The sequence below is a fragment of the Monopterus albus genome, unplaced genomic scaffold (assembly GCF_001952655.1).
Source record: "Monopterus albus unplaced genomic scaffold, M_albus_1.0 scaffold51.1, whole genome shotgun sequence".
In the NCBI taxonomy this organism is placed as follows: domain Eukaryota; kingdom Metazoa; phylum Chordata; class Actinopteri; order Synbranchiformes; family Synbranchidae; genus Monopterus; species Monopterus albus.
The window spans coordinates 992,346-1,012,171 of record NW_018127931.1 but is presented as its reverse complement, the minus strand read 5'-3'; the positions used below and the strand labels follow the sequence as shown (position 1 = coordinate 1,012,171).

Sequence of the window (19,826 nt, the reverse complement as noted above, 5' to 3'; positions counted from 1 at the left end):
GGTCTTCCTCGTTCCGGGCTGCTTTGGCAGGCTGGGGGTTTGGAAGATCTCTGGACTGGAAGTGTGAATTCTTGCCTGTGATTTTTTGAATAAACCAGCACGGATATATTTTTTTATATACTCAAGTGGTCTGAGTCGTCCCTCTGAGTTCCTGGTTTGAAAGAACCGGATGAGGCTTTATAATGGTTTTTAGCCTTTAATTTGCAGAAATCCACTGTAACCACTTTGGAATAAAGTCAATATTCCACCATTACCTAAAACCAGTCTGATAACCTGACCCATCATAAACGTACCACAGTCCCACTGACATATCACCTGATCTAAAATATAAGTGAGTGACCCCCTTTATTTTTCATGTTCTGTAGTAGTGGTAGTACAGTCACTCTGTGTAATATTACAGCCTCACTTGAAAACAAGTCCTTAGTGTTTTGCTGCACTGTGGGTGATATGTGAAACATTTTCACAGGCGTGCCCTTGGATTATTAACAGCCTCTCATAAATTATTTCACTATCCATGCTGAAGTACTGATGTGCATAAGCTAAATAAAACAAATGACTGCTCCTTGTTATGCTAATAGACCCAGAGAGAACTTTACTGAGACCATTTGCATTACAATCTCTGAATTCAGCAAATGTAGTACTATGGAAACGCCCACAGGATCCCAACCAAAAGATGAGAATATTTTCAATGGCTGGCTTACTGCATGGGCAAACCCAATCAATGACATGAGTATTTAATTATATCAGATGTTAAAATGATGTGTGAATGAGAAACATCGAACTGCAAACCAATGCGCTGAATTAAGGTGTGTCAAATAAATAATATAGTGGTTAAGAGTGCTATTCTGCATGGTTTGTGCATCCAATTTGTGTTCTACTGCTTTAACCACAAGAACACTTCACAAAAATGCCCAAGTAAGATTTCAGTTTCCACAAGAATATCCATCCAATTCATCTAATTTGCAACTATTTCATAATATCATTTTAACAGCTCACTTTGGTTAATGCTATCCACATTTCAATAATGTTGCTTTTACTCTCATGTCTCTGATGATTACCTCCCCCAAGGCAAAGGTAATGGTTACACAGGCATTTTTTTGGTTTGTTATAATATTTGGAGAACAAAGGCAGTTACACCTTCATAAAAAAAGAATGTGTGAAAACAAGTGGTTGAAAATATGTTTACCCACTGACATTTAGTGTTTATTACAGAAATAAAAAGTCCATACTTCATATAAATTAAACATTACACTCTGCTGTCTTGCTCAGTTTTCTAGGAGGAAGTGGTGAAAATGCAGTAGTTAAAGATTTTACACATTACATGGAGCATTCATTATTCTTCCACATGACCACATCCAACACTAATGGGAGATTTCATTACCACCTGAGAGCAAGAGATTAATTTGCCATGTTCTATTTTCAACTTGGGTCATCTCTGCACACCCCAACAGCCATAATGGCATAAGACTAGAAGTAAATACAACTTTTAATAGCACAATAAAGACTCTCTCTCTCACGGTCTCTTTCCTAGTTTTCTCACCCTCTCAGTCTCAATCATGTCATCTCATTGCAGCAATATGCAGAGAGAAATAGTTAAAGAAGCACACAAACACACACCCCAAGTCAAGCACCCAGAAACTGAGTCGCTATGACAACTCTGCCGAGCTAGGCCCTTGGGGCAGGATATTGAATAGGATTCTTCTGCTCATTATTTCAAATGCTTGCTCTTGCTACTCTTTTTTTTTTGGAGTCATTATTCTGGCTGAAAGACCTGCCTTAAAATGATATGTGGGTGGAAACCAGCAGGACTGTACAGTTATTGGATGAATAATGTATCTCACAGTTTTGCCTTACAAACACATGCGTACAGTACATATAAAGACATGAAGGATTGGATCCAAGTTAAAATCCTTCATAAAAAATTAAGCTCACATCGCACTGCTTTCTAAACTGTCAGTTATATATGTGTGTGTGTGTGTGTGTGTGTGTGTGTGTGTGTGTGTGTGTGTGTTTTTCCACATAAGGAAATAGAAATTATAACAACTCATGAGTAATGGCAACAGTGTGGCACTGGAATCACTGAGTGTTTTAGTTATTTGCTGAAATCAAGCACCAGCCAGCATATGTTTATTGATCACTCTACAACAGAGACAAAAAAGGTCCTTAACTGTTATTTGTCTATGTTTAGCACTTATGGTAAAGTGAGTGATTTTAATGTGTATTTTTGAATAAAACCAAAGCATTTGAACATCCTCACTCACAGGTAAACTGCTTTCCTCTTTTTAACTTATTCACAACACAGAAAAGCACACCAAAATTGAGAAGCGCTTCAGGAACATCTCTGCTTACTCCAGCAGCGTATGTGTGTGTCTGTGTGTGTGCAAGGAAACACTATGAATCCTCTAATCACAACACATGGATTTGCAATCAGCGTCAGGCGAGAGACAGTTAATTACGTCTGGGCCACTTTTGGGCTGCAGTGTAACACACATGCATGCTCGCATTCATGCACAAACAGGGGCTCATATATACACACACACACTTTACACCTGTCATTTTCATTATAATCCTCCTGAAGGGACAAAACCTGAATGAGATATCAATTATCATTATAAAACCACGAGAATCCTTTATTCTCGGTCATGGCCTGACACACACACACACACACACACACACACACACACACACACACACACAGTCAATACACGGTTTTCCCCTAAATGGAAACTCATAACCATAATTCTCTCTCACAAAAGGAACATTGAGATCAAATCCATGTCACACCAGAGGGAGACAGAGTTTCTTTGTCCTCCCTTTAAAAATGCTTACAATCAGGCTTGTATTCACAGATATCGCCCTTTGTGTGAGTGTGTGTCTGTGTACTTGGCTCACTTATATCTGAAACTGTAGCCCACTTGGCTCTTACATATTGCATCAGGGCTTCTCACTCACCCTGTATCCACTTAAAATGAACACTGAATGATCTTGTTTGTGAGAACAAAAGAAATTTAAAAAAGAAAGTGGCGAGTCATAAAAAAGAGAAAAAGATGGAGGGAGAAGAGAGTTTAGAGAGATATACAGGAGAAGCAGTAAAAAGTGATGTCACAAACTGCTGCACTGACTATTCAAGTGACCATAAAAAATTAACACCAGCATCAGTATTTCAAACAAAAATGTTATCAGTAACAAAATGCAAATTCACAGCAAAATGTCTCAGGTGTTTTTACTAAACGCAAGTGATCTTATGCAAATGTAACCAAACAATGAGCCCGGGTAATATGCACGCATTCCTGAAGCTAAAAAGTCAAAAGGAGCCCTCAATGGAATTATTAGTTTCAACATGCTGCACACTGAACTATTTAACTTTTGTTCAACTTACTTCAGAGGAGCCTACTTCACTTTTTATGTCTCCTGTTTATTCATCTGGAAACAAGGAGAATGGACACGTACCATTTTTACATCCAAATAATTTTGATGGCAGAGAAAAAAAACTGGTAATTGTATGTATTATGTACTGTTTAAAGCTTACATAGCTACAGCATATCTTTATATATTATTTTAAGGCATAATGTCCCTGTTTTTGCAAGAAATGAATGGAACTAGTGTGACCAACCAGAGGACTGAATTCAAGAACTGAAAATAAATCTGGGTGTGGCTAGGTAAAATCTGTATCCAGAGACCATGATAATTGTATAAGTGGAAGTTGTAGGCTATTGTTGAACGTGGTAAAAAGGTCTTCTATGCTTATGCTGAATTTATGAAATACCCCAAGTTCATCTCTTTAATAAACCAGGTGTGGGCAGACTTTTGATATTTGAGCCAGTCCTCATAGCCCGTAAGGCCTGGTCCAAGCCCCATCATTACCCAGCATTACCCAGTCTGACTGTCTGCTTTTGCTTCCACAAAGCAGTCCTCTCCTTTCCTGGGAACCCACCTAGCCATCCATCCTGGTTCCCTGAAGGGAGGGGCTGTCCACTGCAGAAAGGAACAACAAACTCAGCAATGCTTGTAGCCAGAACAACCTGTCCCGGAACCCTATTCTGCACCTGAAGTTGAATTTAGGTGTGTGTGCCTCACCGCATGTATGGGAACATACTGTATACATCTGTCTGTTGGAGACAGTTGCATAGCTGTTGCATTTATACTTGTGGGAACCTTAACATTCTAACTAGGGGGTGCTCACACATAAAAGTACAGAAAATAAGAAGAAATCAGGGAATGTAAATGGTGGAGATTTTGAACCAGGCAAAAGCTGATATAATTTTCATCCTAAAACCGGTATTATGCCATGTTATTAAGTGCTGATATTTTTTCAGGCCAGGCAGTAATTATTTAGTCTAGCCAAGTAATGCCAATTTGCTCCAATGTTTTCAGAGATGTGAGTACCAGCTAGCAGACTAATTACAGGTAGCTACGTCTCAGTTAGAGCAGAGTTGGAACAAGCAATCTGCGTACTGGAGATGCAGCTTCACACAATGCATAGTTGAGATTTGGGAAGTGTGTACATCACACCGTCTGCGACCATCAGCTTCCTATGTTAACCCATAAACCCCTTCGCTGCATAGGTACACGATGATGCCTATGTGCAGTTGCAGACAAGTCTGTTGCATGTAAGCCTCAGCCTTGTCCCATATCTGATTGTCTGGACTTTGACTCCACCTCTGTTCCCGTTCCTGAGTGCGTTGACAACTTCGGCACCACCTCTGATCCTATTTTCCAGTGGGTCAGGGGGTCATCAACACCGCCACTACATTTGCTCCTGAGTGAGCCATTGATGGAGTCGACCCTACCTCTGCACCTGTCTCCAAGCTTGTCAGTGAGGACACTGATGAAGCCAGTTCTCCAGTTCCTGAGAAAGTTAAGAAGGACTTCAACGCCCCCTCTGTTTCTGTCTATGAGAAGCTTGACAACTTCAACACCACCTTCGACCCTATTCTCCAGTGGGTCAAGGCCACTTCCTGCCTTCAAGTAGGTTGATACGACCTCCGAACCTGTTCATGAGCAGATTGGCAAGGATGCTGGTGCCACCTTTGATTCTGTTCCTGAGTGGGCTGACACTGCATCTGTTCCTCTTCCTGAGCAGGTCAATGCTATCTCAGTTCCTGTCACTGAGTGGATGGGCAAAGACGACAACAGCACTTCTGCCCCAGTTTTTGGGCAAGCTGACAAGGATAGTGTCACCACCTCTGTCTGATTCCCAGCAGGTCAGCGAAAACACCTGTCTCCAAGTGGGCCAGCGAGAACATTGCCACCGCTTATGTTCCAGTTCCCCAGTAGGTCAACAAAGATACTGATGTCACCACTGCTCCTGCTCTCAAGCAGGCTGACCAGAATGCTAGTGCCACCTCAGCACCTGTCCCTGCCTATAATATGGCAGGGGTCATCGACACCGCCAACTACATTTGTTCCTGAGTGAGTCATTGATGGAGTTGACCCTAACTCTGCATCTGTCTCCAAGCTGGTCAGTGAGGACACTGATGAAGCCAGTTCACCAGTTCCTGAGAAAGTTAAGAAGGACTTCAACGCCACCTCTGTCTCTGTCCCTGGGTGGATTAAGGATGACTTCCTGGCAATTCCCGCTCCCAAGGAGTTCACTAATGCCACCATCTCTGTTTCTGCTCCCTGGTGGGTTGACGAGGCCGATAACATTGCCTCAGTTTCTGCTCCTTGATGGGTTGACAAAGATGATGCTACCACCTCTGTCCCTGCTCCCCGGCGGGTTTACTAGGTCAATGTCACTGTTTCTGTTCTTGTTCCCTGGTGAATTGATGCTACCGCCTCTGATCCGGCTCCCTGGTGGGTCGACAAGATAGATGCTGCTTCTGTTACTGTTCTTCGCTGATGATTTTGATGCCACCTCACTTTCTGTGTCCTGGTGAATTAATGATGACACCTCCGCCCTGGTACCCGAGTCAGTGTGAGAGTCAACTTCACCACGTGATGTCCCACCTGTTTATCAAGCTGCCGCCCATGAGGGCCCACTCCCTGTTCGTCCTCCAATAGGTCTTGTCTCAAAGGTCAACATCCAACCCACCTCAGAGTCCATCCACCTGAGCAGCCTCAGTATCTTGTCTGCCTCAGGGGCTAACTGCCTGAAAGACCCCAGGTCCCTGTCCGGCTTCTCAGGCTGCTTCTCCATACTTGTTCTTGAGTCCTGTCTCACCTGTTTTGTCTCTCCACCTGCCCAACCCTTGCTGGTCCTCTAATGATATAGCTTGATATTTCTGACATTTGAACCTGTTTTGACCAGTGGATTTTGTACACTGTTTACCTGGGTTTTTGCTCTGTGTTTTGTATTTTTTGATTTATTTTTTTAAACTCAGTTGTTTTTCCTAGCCAGTAGAAAAGGGCTGTTTTTGTTGAGTATTTTTGATGCTTCATGCTTACTTTTGAATAGTATTTTTTAGATACTAAGGACTGTCTTACCTGACTACAGCTGCCATGTTTTTCAATTCTTTTTGTGTTTATTCCCTGCCACTTGTGGATGCTTTCTTTTGAACCTGACTTGTGCTTGTCTTCCCTGTGAACCCTACCTGTACTCCATTCCCTGGTTTGTGGAAGCTTCTGGGCCACCATTTTCTGACTGCACCTTCATCTTAATTGACCAGGGGGAAAGATAATTACCCCAGCCTTCCTAGCTGCTACCTGTGTGCTGTTCAGTTTCTGTGTTCTATAGCTTGGTTCATCAGCTGGATGTCCCCTCCTGGTAGGGGTAATGCTTCCTCCTACTCCTACAGTATCTGGATGGGAGCCCACTGAAAAACACCTGATTGAAATAGATCTGAGGCTGTCACCACATAATGATTTAGAGGCAGCCCCCAGTTCTCACCTGAACATGATAACCTTTTTCACCATTTCCAGCCCCTAAGCAGTTCTATCCCTGGGTGTAGCCCATTAACTCTTTCATGCATGAATTATGAAAGCTACAGTCAAGATTTTTTTCCTCTTGGGCATAAAAAGAAAAAACTTTTTTTATTTTACTTGCAGTTTTCAAGGAGTTTTTCACATGTTCACTCAGGTGGACTACATGCATTTGAGGTTTTAACTGATGAAACAATTTCACAAAGCAGAGAAAAAATTATATGTGGAAACTATGAATCTAAATCTTAAACTTTCACATCATCTGAGTTGTGCTTTTTAGTCCTGTGTTTCTGAAAGAACCTGACAAGGACTGGTTTACTGTTAATGTGTTGTGATTGGTTGGCCTTGCATTGCAGCTGCTCTGGGTCGCAAAACAAATTTCAGATTTTATCTAATAGTGTTATCATATCATATTTAAATAAGGCTTTTGGCAGCAGTTTTAGGAGCAGATTCACTTCTGACATTATAGATTAATGATGGACTGTGTTAATTGCAGGAAGGTAGCAATCAACAACAGACCAGCTAAACTGAGACTAATCAGACAATATGTGTAAGAATGTTACACAAAAAACACGCTGCTGGAGCCTTGCAACACAAGATAATGCACTTGTTAGCGTTTTGCTTGCTGGTGGCTGTCTGTTTCTCTCACATGCTCTCGAATGCCCACTGGAGTTTGAGCAATATAATGAGCTGTAATTAGCACTCATTAAAACTGTTAAAGATCCCCCCTATTGTGTCAGGCTACAGGTGTGTCTGGCAATGTCTAACACACACTGTATACACAGACACACACTTATATACAGACAACCTCATTGCAACAGCTGTGGCCTTAGTACCTTTGTTGTTAATAAATGTTTGCAGTGTTTCTATTTCTGCACCAAATCACTCCTCCCTCCATCCATCCATTATCATCCACATATCTGGAGTTGGGTTACGGTGGCAACAGGACAGGTTCAGCAAGGTAGTCCAGACGTCACTCTCCCCGACAACATGTTCCAGTTCCTCTGGCAGGACTCCAAGGCTTTCCCAGGCCAGATGAGATATAATTTGTTCAGTGTGTTCTGGGTCTGCCCCCAGGTCTCCTACCAGTTGAATGTGTCCAGAAGACCTCCAAAGGGAGGCGCTCTGGAGGCATCCAGATAAGATGCCTGAACCACCTCAGCTGGCTCCTTTTGATGTGAAGGAGCAACAGTTCTACTCCAAGTCCTTTCTGGTTGTCCAAAAGTCCACACCTTATCTCTAAGGGTATGTCCAGCCACCTTACAAAGGAAACTCATTTCAGCTGCTTGTATTCACAATCATATTCTTTTGGTCACTACCCACAGCTCATGACCATAGATGAGGGCTGGAGCATACACTGACTGGTAAAGTGAGCGCTTTGCCTTTCGGCTCAGCTCCTTCACCACAGCAGTCTGATACATAATCCGCATTACTGCTGATGCTGCCCCAGCGTGCCTGTCAATCTCACACTCGATTTTATCCTCACTTGTGAACAAGACCCGAAGATACTTAAAATTCCTCACTTGGCGCGGCAACTCACTCCCAACCCAGAGGGAAAAGTCCACCATTTTCTGGCAGAGCACCATGGCCTCAGACTTGGAGGTGCTAACTCTCATCCCTGCTGCTTCACTCTCAGCTGCAAACCGCACCAGTGTGTGTGCTGGAGGTCATGGTCTGATGGAGCCAACAAAACCACATCATTGACAATTAGCAGAGATGCAATTCCAAGGCTCCCAAACCAGACAATTTCCTCCCCTGGCTGTACCTTGAGATCCTGTCCATGAAAAGGAACAACCCTGACCAACTGGGAATGTGTTTGATCTCTTGACGAGTATACAGACACAACTCTCACTCCAGTTATACAGGGACTGGATGGCTTGTACCAAAGGTCCTGGTGCCCCGTACCCCCGAAGTACCCCCCACAACATCCCATGAGGGACCCGGCCACAGACTTTCTCCAGGTCCACAAAAGCCCATTTAGACTGGGTGGGCAATGCCTCAGAGGGCAGGATCCCTCCAGTAACCTTGCAAGGGTAAAGAGCTGGTCCATTGTTCCACAACCAGGACAGAATATGCATTGTTCCTCCTGAATCCAAATCACTCCTGATGTCTTTAAAAATGTCTACAAACTGTCTATGACACCTGTGACATTTCTGAATTTAATGTGTTTCAATCAATCTTGCCTTTTTTAGCTTCAGTATTTGCAGTAACATGGGATAAAATATGCAGAGTGAACATCATCAGCACATGAAAGTACAACATTTGACTTGCACTGTATGTACTCTCCTTGGTAATGAAAGTATAGTGCCTCTATTTTCACAACTATTCACACAACCTTTTCTCCGAGGAACATAATTATTATCATGTACAAGACAGCTAGTGTTTCCAATTAAATGCAATGTTGCAGTGATTAAAGATGGCATTAAATTAAATGGTAGAGTGTTTTTTTGCACAAGGCATCCCAGAGGCGATGCCATGTAAGCTTAAAAAAAAATAGAAAAAGTCTTGCTGGCTTTGAGCCCAGGACTTTCCTGGTGAGACACAACAGTGTTAACATTGAGTCTCTGTGCTTCCCATGTTGAACAAAATCACTGCAGTGCTGTAACAAGCAAATATGTAACAATGTCCACAGTTACTGGCTAGAATAATGAGAAGACAGTGGTTTACATGGTAAATATACAACCTTTTAAAAAACTTGAACTCTTTCCACTGTGGAACGAACGCACATTAATGCCCAGTAATGGGTTTGAAATCAATCACTATATTAAAATTGATTTTTTTCATTTATTTTTTTGGTACCACAATAGTCAGATAGTTTTGGTGAGCGCTACATACCATATGCATGCACACTTTGTGCAAAATATCCTGCAGCCAGAATTTGTCGCTGCTCTTTCTGTCTCTATGTGACTGATTGGTGAAATGGCTGAAATGCCCAAATGCCCATAAAAGAAAAGAAAAACATATTTTGAATGTAAATTAAAAAATAAAATAACCAACATATAATGCAAGTTTAATGTTAAAAGCAAAAAAAAAAAAAAAACTGTCACATTTTACAAGAAAAAGATCCCTTCAATACTAAAAAAAAACTGTTGACACTTTATTTTGCAGGCTGCAACTTAAAGCGTACATAGCCTGCATTTAAAACGTCATTCCATGCAATAACAGCGTACCTGTACAGTGTGTACCGATACATATATGTAAGTCCAGGGGATGTTTGAGGAATAATGGAGTAACAACCCAGAGACTTGAAATGTAATTATATTGTAAGTATTTTCTAATTACAGAGTATCTACTCTAAAATTATGTTGTATGTATATGATAGGTGCCACACAAAAAGCTTTCATTTGGAAGAAGTGTCCTGAATGTACTTTAAGTAGTTTTTAAGTAAGGGGGTATATATGTCAAATATTATGGTGTATGTATAGCCTATTACGCATACCATTAACCCAACAAGCTTTAATTTGGAAAAAAAACTGAGCCTGAATTTACTGTAAGTAGTTACTGGGATGTATTCTAATATTATGTTGTACATGTACGATACGTGCCCTTTTCGTTGGGAGCAACTTTTACATGGTAGTTAATATTTAACTACAGGGTACCTATTCTGTAATTACAGGACACAAAATGAACAACTCCTGAAACATGAAGTCAGGTCTGCTAAGATTTTATGGCAAAATTTACCATATAGACCACCAGAAAAAAGTGTTTAGCATGTTCATTCTCAAGGCAGTGTTATCTCACTGCATGAGTAAATGGTTGATGATTAGTTCATGACTGTTCAATGATTCTTCACTATGCAAGCAACAGTGGAATACTCACCTTTTCAACTGTCTGCAGGAGCAGGCCCTCCATTCCAAGGATATTAAATGGATCTACAGTATGATTTATGTTTTTTTGGACCGCAAAAGTGCAGCTGATTTCTATTGGTTTTTCATTTTTCCAGGTAAGCAAATAGGGTTTCCACATTTTTCTCTGTAAATACTGGGTAAGTATACCTTATTGTTAAATGAAGTTGCAGTGCTAGTACAAGATACGGGGCCTGTAAAATAAAGTGAAGTTAAACGTAATTTTAGAATAGATACAGTATAATTACATTTCAAGTCGTTGCATGTTGGACTTACATATATGTATCGGTACATACTGTACAAGTACGGCCTTATTGCACGGAATGACGGGCTATGTACACCGTAAAATAAAGCATTACCCAAAACCTTGTTTGACAACCTTAATTTGGACCACAGAAATGTGCAAATTGATAAAGCAATTTGAATACAACATAAAATACGTATAACATATGACTGCCCAGCCCTTGAGTAAATAAATACAGACAGTCCTGTTAAAACCATCCCAGTCTAAAACTGAACAAAGACAAGTTCAAATCTAGAGTGGAATCAAATGAGCCTGAGAGTAACTTCAGACCAAGAACAACAAAAAGGTCATGTGGCCTTAAACTTAAAAAATTTGTGGTTTTTAAAATCTTTTTTTTCTTTCTTTTTTAGGATCTGCAGACTGTCTGCAATGGGTAAGAATACAGAATAAAAAATATAAAAATTGAATGTGGCATTCTCATGCATTCTTTAAAAAATCCTGTCAGACCTGGACTTTAGCACCATGGGGGAGCAATGGTGGTTATACCATTAGTGTCACCATTACAAAATGACTTCAAGTACGTATACAGCATCCTTGTATGTGTGTGTGTGTGTGTGTGTGTGTGTGTGTGTGTGTGTGGCTGATTAAGAATGGAGTTGAGGGAAGGGTTTCTTGAGTAGAACTATAAGCGACAACATCACTTTGCACTTTGCAGGGCTCCATGGTGCACATATAAGCATGTGCACAAATACATACAGTACATACATAGGCAGGTCCTCTCTCTCTGTTCCTTTCTGAAGGGCAAACCTGCCAAAGCAATCACCATGGCAATTGCAGCTCAAATGGATGCCAGTGGTGCTTTGATATAAAGAGGAATAGCACCACACACATGCTAAAACACACACAAACAGGTTGTTGACAATGTTCAGTGAAGGGATGCCAGCTTGGCTGTTCTCCTCCTTTTTAGATCTCAAGGCTCATCAAGGCTCATCAAGGCTTGTGATGCAACATGCAAATTAGAGAAACAACTGAAAGGAGGCCAAGTGGGCTTTAACTGTAATTAAGAGAAAATATGTGAAACAGAGGAGGTTAAAAGAGCAGCGCTGTGGATAAAAGTAGATTATGATGTATTAAAATTAGAGGGATTTTAATGGAGGTGGCTTTGCTGTTGATTCTGATAATGATACGTTATGTAATATATTTTTAACACAGTGCAAGCTAATTCTAACATTGTCTCTCTCCATGTTTCAGCCATGTGATAGACTGGCAACCTATCAAGGGCATACCCTTCCTCTCACCCACTGACAGCTGTGACTGGCTCTGGAATTGGCCTGCCCATGCCTAAAAGCATGTTCATCCTTTTGTGTATTGAAATATCTTCACTGCACCTGTCAGTCTGCTTGTGTGTCTGCATCTGGATCCTCCCTATCTGATACACCTATCATCAATCACCCCATGTTCTGGCAGGAAGAATTTGGACCAACAGCAGCATGGTACACCTGCAGTGTCACGAAAATGGAGACAAAGCAATAATTTTGTATGAAGCTGAAAACATCTCTCTGTCAGGACTGATATATTTAGCAAAAAAAGCTGGCTGCTGATTATTTGATTGTGCTTCCCTGTTGATCATTTATTCATAACCCCTCATTTCCACTGGATGAGGTGGCATTGCATTCCATCTGCAGTGCAATTTTAATCTGTCCTCTGTGTGGCTTCTCCCCCACCAGGTACATCTGTGGACCGGAATGGCTCATTGTGGTGCTGATTTATGTAGGATATTTTTCTTTGTTTTTGAGGTTTGACAGTAAGCAGGCTTCCTGGTTAAATGGTTTCTTTTTTGTCCATTAAATGTGTTTTTGTTCTAATTTCCTGCTTTGTTGTGGTGTAGCCTACAGACACAGACCACATTATGAAACACAGATAAAAGATTTGTGGCTATGTTTCAGTTCTTAACAGTAAATTCATTCTCATAGACTATTCATTTAGTAGCCTATCTTTGGGGAAAGCGGTATCTGATTGGTGGGTCATAAACATCCCAGATGAGGCATCTGTCAAAAATAGACTTGATGTTGATCTTTAATAATAATGCTATACTTTAATTTTAAAAATGAGTACAACATCAGGATGCCAACCAGCTATCAAAAACTCCAGGAAGCCATTGCACCCAGCCAATATGTAATTCCATCTGAAACACAAACACCTGAAATTGTCATTTTAACTTTTGTATTTCTGTATGAATCAGAGTGCAGCGTTTTTTGAGTTTTCATGCTAAACTAAACTAATTTCCTGCTGGCTCCAAAAAACCCAAGTAAGATATAAGTACCTCAAAATTATGCTTAAGTACAAAATGAGACGTACTTGTACTTAGTTGTTTTCCTCTTCTGATAGCTTCATATTTAATTTACAGACATAAGAGTGGAATCAATCCTTATTTGTTATATTTTATGGTGTGGTTTTAACCTTGTGTGATGGTTTTCAATTATGTTGTGCCATTTGTTGTGTAATCTTGTGATGTTTTTTCTGTGTGACATTAACCATGTGCCATTATGGTCATTTTGTGGAGAACTTTGGTACAACTTTTGTTGTGGCATCTCTCCATTGGCTTCCGGTGCGTTTTAGGGTTCGTTTTAAGATTCTTTTATTTGTTTATAAATCCTTAAATGGGCTGGCACCATCTTATCTTGTGGAACTTTTGCGTCCGTATAATCCGACGCGGTGCTTCAGATCAGCTGATCAGCTTCTTCTGGAGGCACCGAGGGCCAGGCATAAAACTAGGGGGGATAGAGCCTTCGCTGTGGTGGGTCCAAACCTGTGGAATGCTTTGCCGCTTTATATTAGGCAGGCCCCCTCGCTGTCTACTTTTAAGTCTTATTTGAAGACCCACTTGTATTCATTGGCGTTTGGCCAGGAATGAGACTCCGTCTGTAGTGTTAGAGTGTTTATTTTATTGTTTATAGTTTTTTATGTGTTGATTTTAGATTTGTATGATATGTTAAGCGCTTTGGTCAGCTGTGCTGTGGTAAAGCACTATATAAATAAAGTTGAGTTGAGTTGAGTTGAGTTGAGTTTTTAAATGTGCTAAATAAATAAATTTTGATTTGATTTGAGTCCTCTCATCTATCTCTCAGCAAGAAAGCATTTCCCAAAATGTCAATCTGTTCTGTTAAATTAGGCTTTCGGCTATATGAAAAGGTTTAGATTATTTTCCATTTCAGAATCAGAATGAGAATGACTTTTATTTGGCCAAGTACATTTAAACAAGGAATTTGCCTCCAGTACAAAGGCTCTCAAAGTGCTTGTTGGTCAGTAAGAGAAATCAGAAAACATGCGAGTTTAAAACAGAAGAGAATATGAAAAGAAAAAGAGAACAATCTATTTACAAACATTCATACACATATACTGTACACATTTTGGCAGCAGAATTATATACATAGTTATATAGTATTTACAGTTTAATGCAGTGGGGGCTGTCGTTCTGTTATGCAGACATGAATTAACTGTTCGTCAGAGTGATGGTAAGGGGGACAAAGCCTATAGTGACCTGTCCAGAGGGAAGGGGTTCACACCGTTTGTGTCCAGGATGTGAGGGGTCTGCAGAAATCTTCTCTGCCCTCCTTTGGACCCGTAAGGCGTAAAGGTCCTCTATGGAGAGCAGGGGGCACCAATTTGTTTTTTTTATCCTTTTTGCCTAACTGTCTCCTGGAGTCTGTTCCTGTCTTGTTTGGTTGCTGAAACAAACCAGACAGTGATAGAAGTGCAGGGACAGACTTGATGATTCTTTTGTAGAAATGTAGCTTCTAGGGCAAGTTGAACGTCCTGAGCTGATGCATGAAGAACATCCTCTGCTGTTCCTTCTTGATGATGGTACTGATGTTCGGAGACAGTGTAGCCTAGGAACTTTAAGGACTCTATTGCTAACACAGTACTGCCGAGTATGGTAAGTCAAGGTAGGGTGGAGGGGCTCCTCCTGAAGTTCATTGTCATCTCTACTTTTGAGCGTGCTCAACTCCAGGCGGTTGCAACTGCACCACAGGGCCAGCTGTATAACTACCCATCTGCACACAGCCTTATCACCATCTTAGATGAGACTGATGTCCGTTGTGTCCTCTGTGGACTTTAGGAAGTTAACAGAGGGGTCCCCTGAGGTGCTGGTGTAGCGGGAGAAGAGCAGTGGGGAGAGCACACAAGGGAGGTGTTCATAGGGGGAGCAGCTGCTGGCTCTGGGTCAGAGGTGAGGTTGATGAGGAGTAGTTCATCCGCTGTATTGGCTAGAGAGCAGAGATTTGCTAAATGCATGGATGGGAGCGGCATTTGGTTTCCCCACTCGTGTAGCTTAACCAGGGCACCCCATGTTTTTCTCTCCAGCGTCTCCTCCAGGTCCCATAAATACTGTAGCTGCTGCGCCTCTGACTACAATGTCCACACAACTTTTTGCATCCATACAAATGGGAGAATAAGTGTTATGAGTGAGTAGTCATATGTTTAAGAGCTCTTCCTTTGGTGAAAACCAGCAAAATAGACAAAAAAAAAAGCAAAAGCACAAGAGAGCACCTGACTGAGGCTGCCATCTGCTGTGCCATCTTGAGATTTGTGTAGAAATTTTGCTAGTCGTTTAACCCAACTATTCAATCATTACCACAGAACTCCAGCTCTATAGAATAATAGTAACTTGTATCCTTCAGTGACCAGTGTTGAGGCACAAGTGGCAGAGAACCCTGGTACATGATGAAGTCCTTGTAACAGTCTTTGTAAAACAACTGCAGGTGTAACACTTGCCTGCACAAAATCAGTCCCAAAGGAAATATCTTACAGTGTACTTTATAGGGAAACATCCCTAACAGATTTGACAGACATTTGATTTTCTATGCAATGACCATATCAACATTGATCAGTTAATCAGTGAAACATCAGCACACTCCCAGCAACGGGCACTCACAATACTCACCCTAGGGCTTTTTCCAAGCGACTGCCCAATGATCCAACCACCTCTCCAAGCGTACAGTAGGCCTGACCCAGAAAGTCCTGCAGAGTCAACAAGAGAACATTTTTGTCATTCAGATAAGACACACAAAAAAAGAAATATAAAATACTCTAGCGTAGGGGGCAGAGAGACACTTGGTAGGATGCCCCATAATGTCTGGGGTGGTATGGTGGGGCGGTTCAGTGTGCAGTGTTGTGTTGTGTTTGGTGTGCCAGAGGTCAGGTTGCTGTTGGTATGTGTGTGTGTGTGTTTGTGTGAATAAAAGAGAAAAAGACAAGGTCCGGTCTTCCAACCCTTCTTACATGTTACATTGGTGACAGAAGTGGGATCTCCAGAGATGATATCGCACCAGGAGGTCGACAAATTTACTAGAGCAGATGACCCAGTAGCCAAGGCGAGATTGCCTGCCACCCCACTCTCAGCAAGAACCTGGCAAAATGAGGCTGCTGATAGAGGCACACCAGACAGGATGGAGGAGCTATACCGCACCACAGCATGGAGCCAGGAACAGACTGGCAAAGAGGGGCAAGGAGTAGAGATTTACCTCATCCAAGTGCAGATAGCAGCATAGTTTAACACCTGGTTGACTGCGGAGACACCCATCCATGTTGCACTGGCATTGGAGAGCAAAGCTCTGCAGATCCGTGCTGACCTCCAGCTCGAGAAACAACAGGACTGGTCCACCATCATCAGGGCACTGCAGCACAGGTTTGGCCAACACGCCCATGCTGACATTGCCCATGACAAACTGGCCATCTGATGGCATGAGAAGTGAGAGAGCTGCTGACATCTGCCTCTAGACTCAACTTGGGTACCTAACCTTTAACAGCCTGACACTGGAAGCGCTGGCTCTCAAGGCCTTCATCCGAGGACTCCACCCAGAGCGACTCAGAGAGCACATCTACATCTACACACCATCTACCTTGATGGCGCCCATTGCCAAAGTGGAGTGGGTTCAACATGTGCCATGTCCCCCCTAATCCAGAGTACCAAGTGCAGCAGGTGGACTTAAAAGAGGAAGCAGCCGGCCATGTTGCTGCTAGGAGAGCAGCTGAGAGACGAAGAGACAGGACGGAGGAGCCATACCGCACCACAGCATGGAGCTGTGTCTATCTCAACTGTCACTTACATACAGCCACCTGACTTTAGTTTGCCAAAAATAGATTTGTTTTTGATCCCAATAAGTGTTGAAATAACATTTTAAAATAATTTTTATTATATTTCCCTCATCTGATGTTGAAGCAGTGCAGTCAAGTCACAAATCTCCTAGCAACTGCGTGAGATCCGTGTGCAACTAATAGCTAAATACAGCATGGGCTAGAAAAAGAGTTTATGTGAAAAAGATAATTGTGTGGGTGTAGCTCCATTCAGTAATGTTCCAGAAATAAAAACTGTTTTATGGATATGACTGAGATCCAACGCAAAGGAAAAGTGTGGCAGAAGTGTAAGCACAGGGATATACAGTAGATATGAAAAAAAAGGTTTACAGGAAAATATACTGCTCAAAAAAATAAAGGGAACACAACATAGTTGAATGTCTTATTTTTGTGTTCCCTTTATTTTTTTTAGCAGTGTATAATGGGAGCTCAGTGCTTCTCATCCCTGAATCTACTGGAGTTGTCACTAGTTTTATGTGGAATTCTTCAGATCACCTGCTACAGTGTACTGGAAAAATCTTTGTTGTTTGTAAGAAATGTTTATCACATGTTTACCTAGAGTGTTATTTTTTGTTTGTTGTCAATAGCTATCAATGACATGTAGGAAATTTGGGAAATATGCTTATTACTTTCTTTTCAAACGTTAGGTTAAAAACACCATTCTCATGACTGTTTAAGACTGGAATGAATGGAAAGCTCATCTATACAGGCGGTACATGCCCGACTATTTCTTGACCAGAAGCAATTGCCTGGCAACTAGTGGACAAGTTTAGTTTGACCCTGGTGTTCTATTCATGTTTAGTTTACACTGGTGGTGTTCGCGGGTGTCCTGCACCTGCATCATCTTTTGGCTTTGTAACTCAACATAATCAAAGAATGGAGGGTTCTTGTTGGACTGGGATGATGGTGGAATGGTTGAAGCAGGAGGGGACTTCACACAGCTCCAGTGACCTGTTGAAGATAAGTGTGAAGATGGGGGTCGGTTGATCAGCACACACTTTCAGGCTGGAGGGGGTCACGCCACCTGGTGCCTTTCTGATCTTTTGTCTTTTACAGAGGCCACACACATCCTTTTCACATATAGCTAGAGGTGGGGGGCTGGAGGAAAGGGTGGTAATTGTCGGGGCTGCTGGGTCTGAGGTGGGGAGGGCAAGGGGGGATTGTCTCTCAAACCTACAGTAAAACACATTCAGATCATCTGCTAGTTGACGGTCCTCCACAGCAGGAGGGGGATGGCTTCCCATAGCCAGTGATGCTTTTCAGGCTACTCCACACATACAGTGATCAGAGAGACCGAGGGCTGCACGGGGGACAGAGCAACAGGACCATGGTGCATGAGCTGCATTCAAGCAAAGAGCAGCTGAAGCACACCTCTTGAGCGCAATGCTGGTCACTGTGTAGAAAGTTGGTATGGAAGTGTTGATAAGGGAGAGGCTGTTGAACTGAATGAGCTAAGGACATTATTGCAAGAAAATACAGGACGCTATGTTGTTATAATGACAAAAGAGCTCATGTCGTTATAACAAGAAAATATACTGTCGTAATATAAATATATTTTAATGTGAAAGTGTCTCATAAAAATGAGCAAAGTATCTTGTTATAATTAGAAAAGTTTCTTGTTAAAACTAAATTTATGATGTAGGCAGTTCTTTGTGCATACTATGAAATATAATGCTGCAGGTGCCACTTGATTGTATGTGAGTCCCCTTGTAGCGCTACTGAACACTGTGAGCATGTACACAGCTGGGAAAAAATCTACTATACTCAGCAACAGCTGGGTGTAAAGCCTGATGGCAGTGTCTGCTCCAGGCTCAAAGCTGGTGACATTTTCATCCATAGGACTGGTATTATACCATTTTCTTATATTTTGACCTTTTTTTAGGTGACAAAGTAACCACAGGGCTCTGTGTTAGGTCCAATTCTCTTCACTCTATACATGCTTCCATTAGGCAATATTATCAGGAAGGACAGCATAAATTTGAATTGCTATGCAGATGATACTCAGTTATATTTATCTATGAAGCCAAATGAATCAGGTCAGCTGGTCAAACTTCAAGCATGTCTTAAAGACATAAAGGCCTGGATGACCTTCAACCAAAAAATTACAGTTTTATATCTTTATGTTTGAAGCCTGAAATGTGGCAAAAGGTCGCAAAGTTCCAGGGGGCCGAATACTTTCGCAAGGCACTGTAGCTCTTGCCTCCAGTACTACTGTGAGGAACCTTGGAGTCATCTTTGATCAGAATATGTCCTTTAAATCACACATAAACCAAGTCTCTAGATCTGCCTTCTTTCACCTGCGCAATATTGCAAAAATCAGGAGCATCCTGTCTCAAAGTGATGCTGAAAAACTGGTCCATGCATTTGTTACTTCCAGGCTGGACTACTGTAACTCTTTAGTATCAGGATGTCCCAATAATTCCCTAAAAAGCCTCCAGTTAATCCAAAACGCTGCAGCCAGAGTACTGACAGGAACTAGCAAGAGAGATCATATCTCTCCCATATTAGCTTCTCTCCAATTGCTCCCTGTAAAATTCAGAATAGAATTTAAAATCCTTCTCCTAACATACAAAGCCCTTAATGACAAGGCTCCATTCGGCTCAGTTCGGGAGGCGGACACCCTCTCTACCTTTAAGATTAGACTTAAGACGTTCCTTTTTGATAAAGCTTATAGTTAGGGTGGATCAGGTGACCCTGAGCCTTCCCTTAGTTATGCTGCTATAGGCCTAGGCTGCTGG

The 19,826-nt window shown here is 41.8% G+C and overlaps 1 protein-coding gene across 1 annotated transcript in view; it reads right to left on the bottom strand.

Moving 5' to 3' along the window:
- LOC109960890 (copine-8) overlaps nucleotides 1-19,826 on the bottom strand; it is a 137,119-nt gene that overhangs the window by 57,069 nt on the left and 60,224 nt on the right. The window contains exon 6 of the mRNA XM_020601317.1: nucleotides 15,896-15,972. Within this exon, the coding sequence (XP_020456973.1) occupies nucleotides 15,896-15,972 (77 nt within the window). The remainder of the gene's footprint in view (nucleotides 1-15,895; nucleotides 15,973-19,826) is intronic.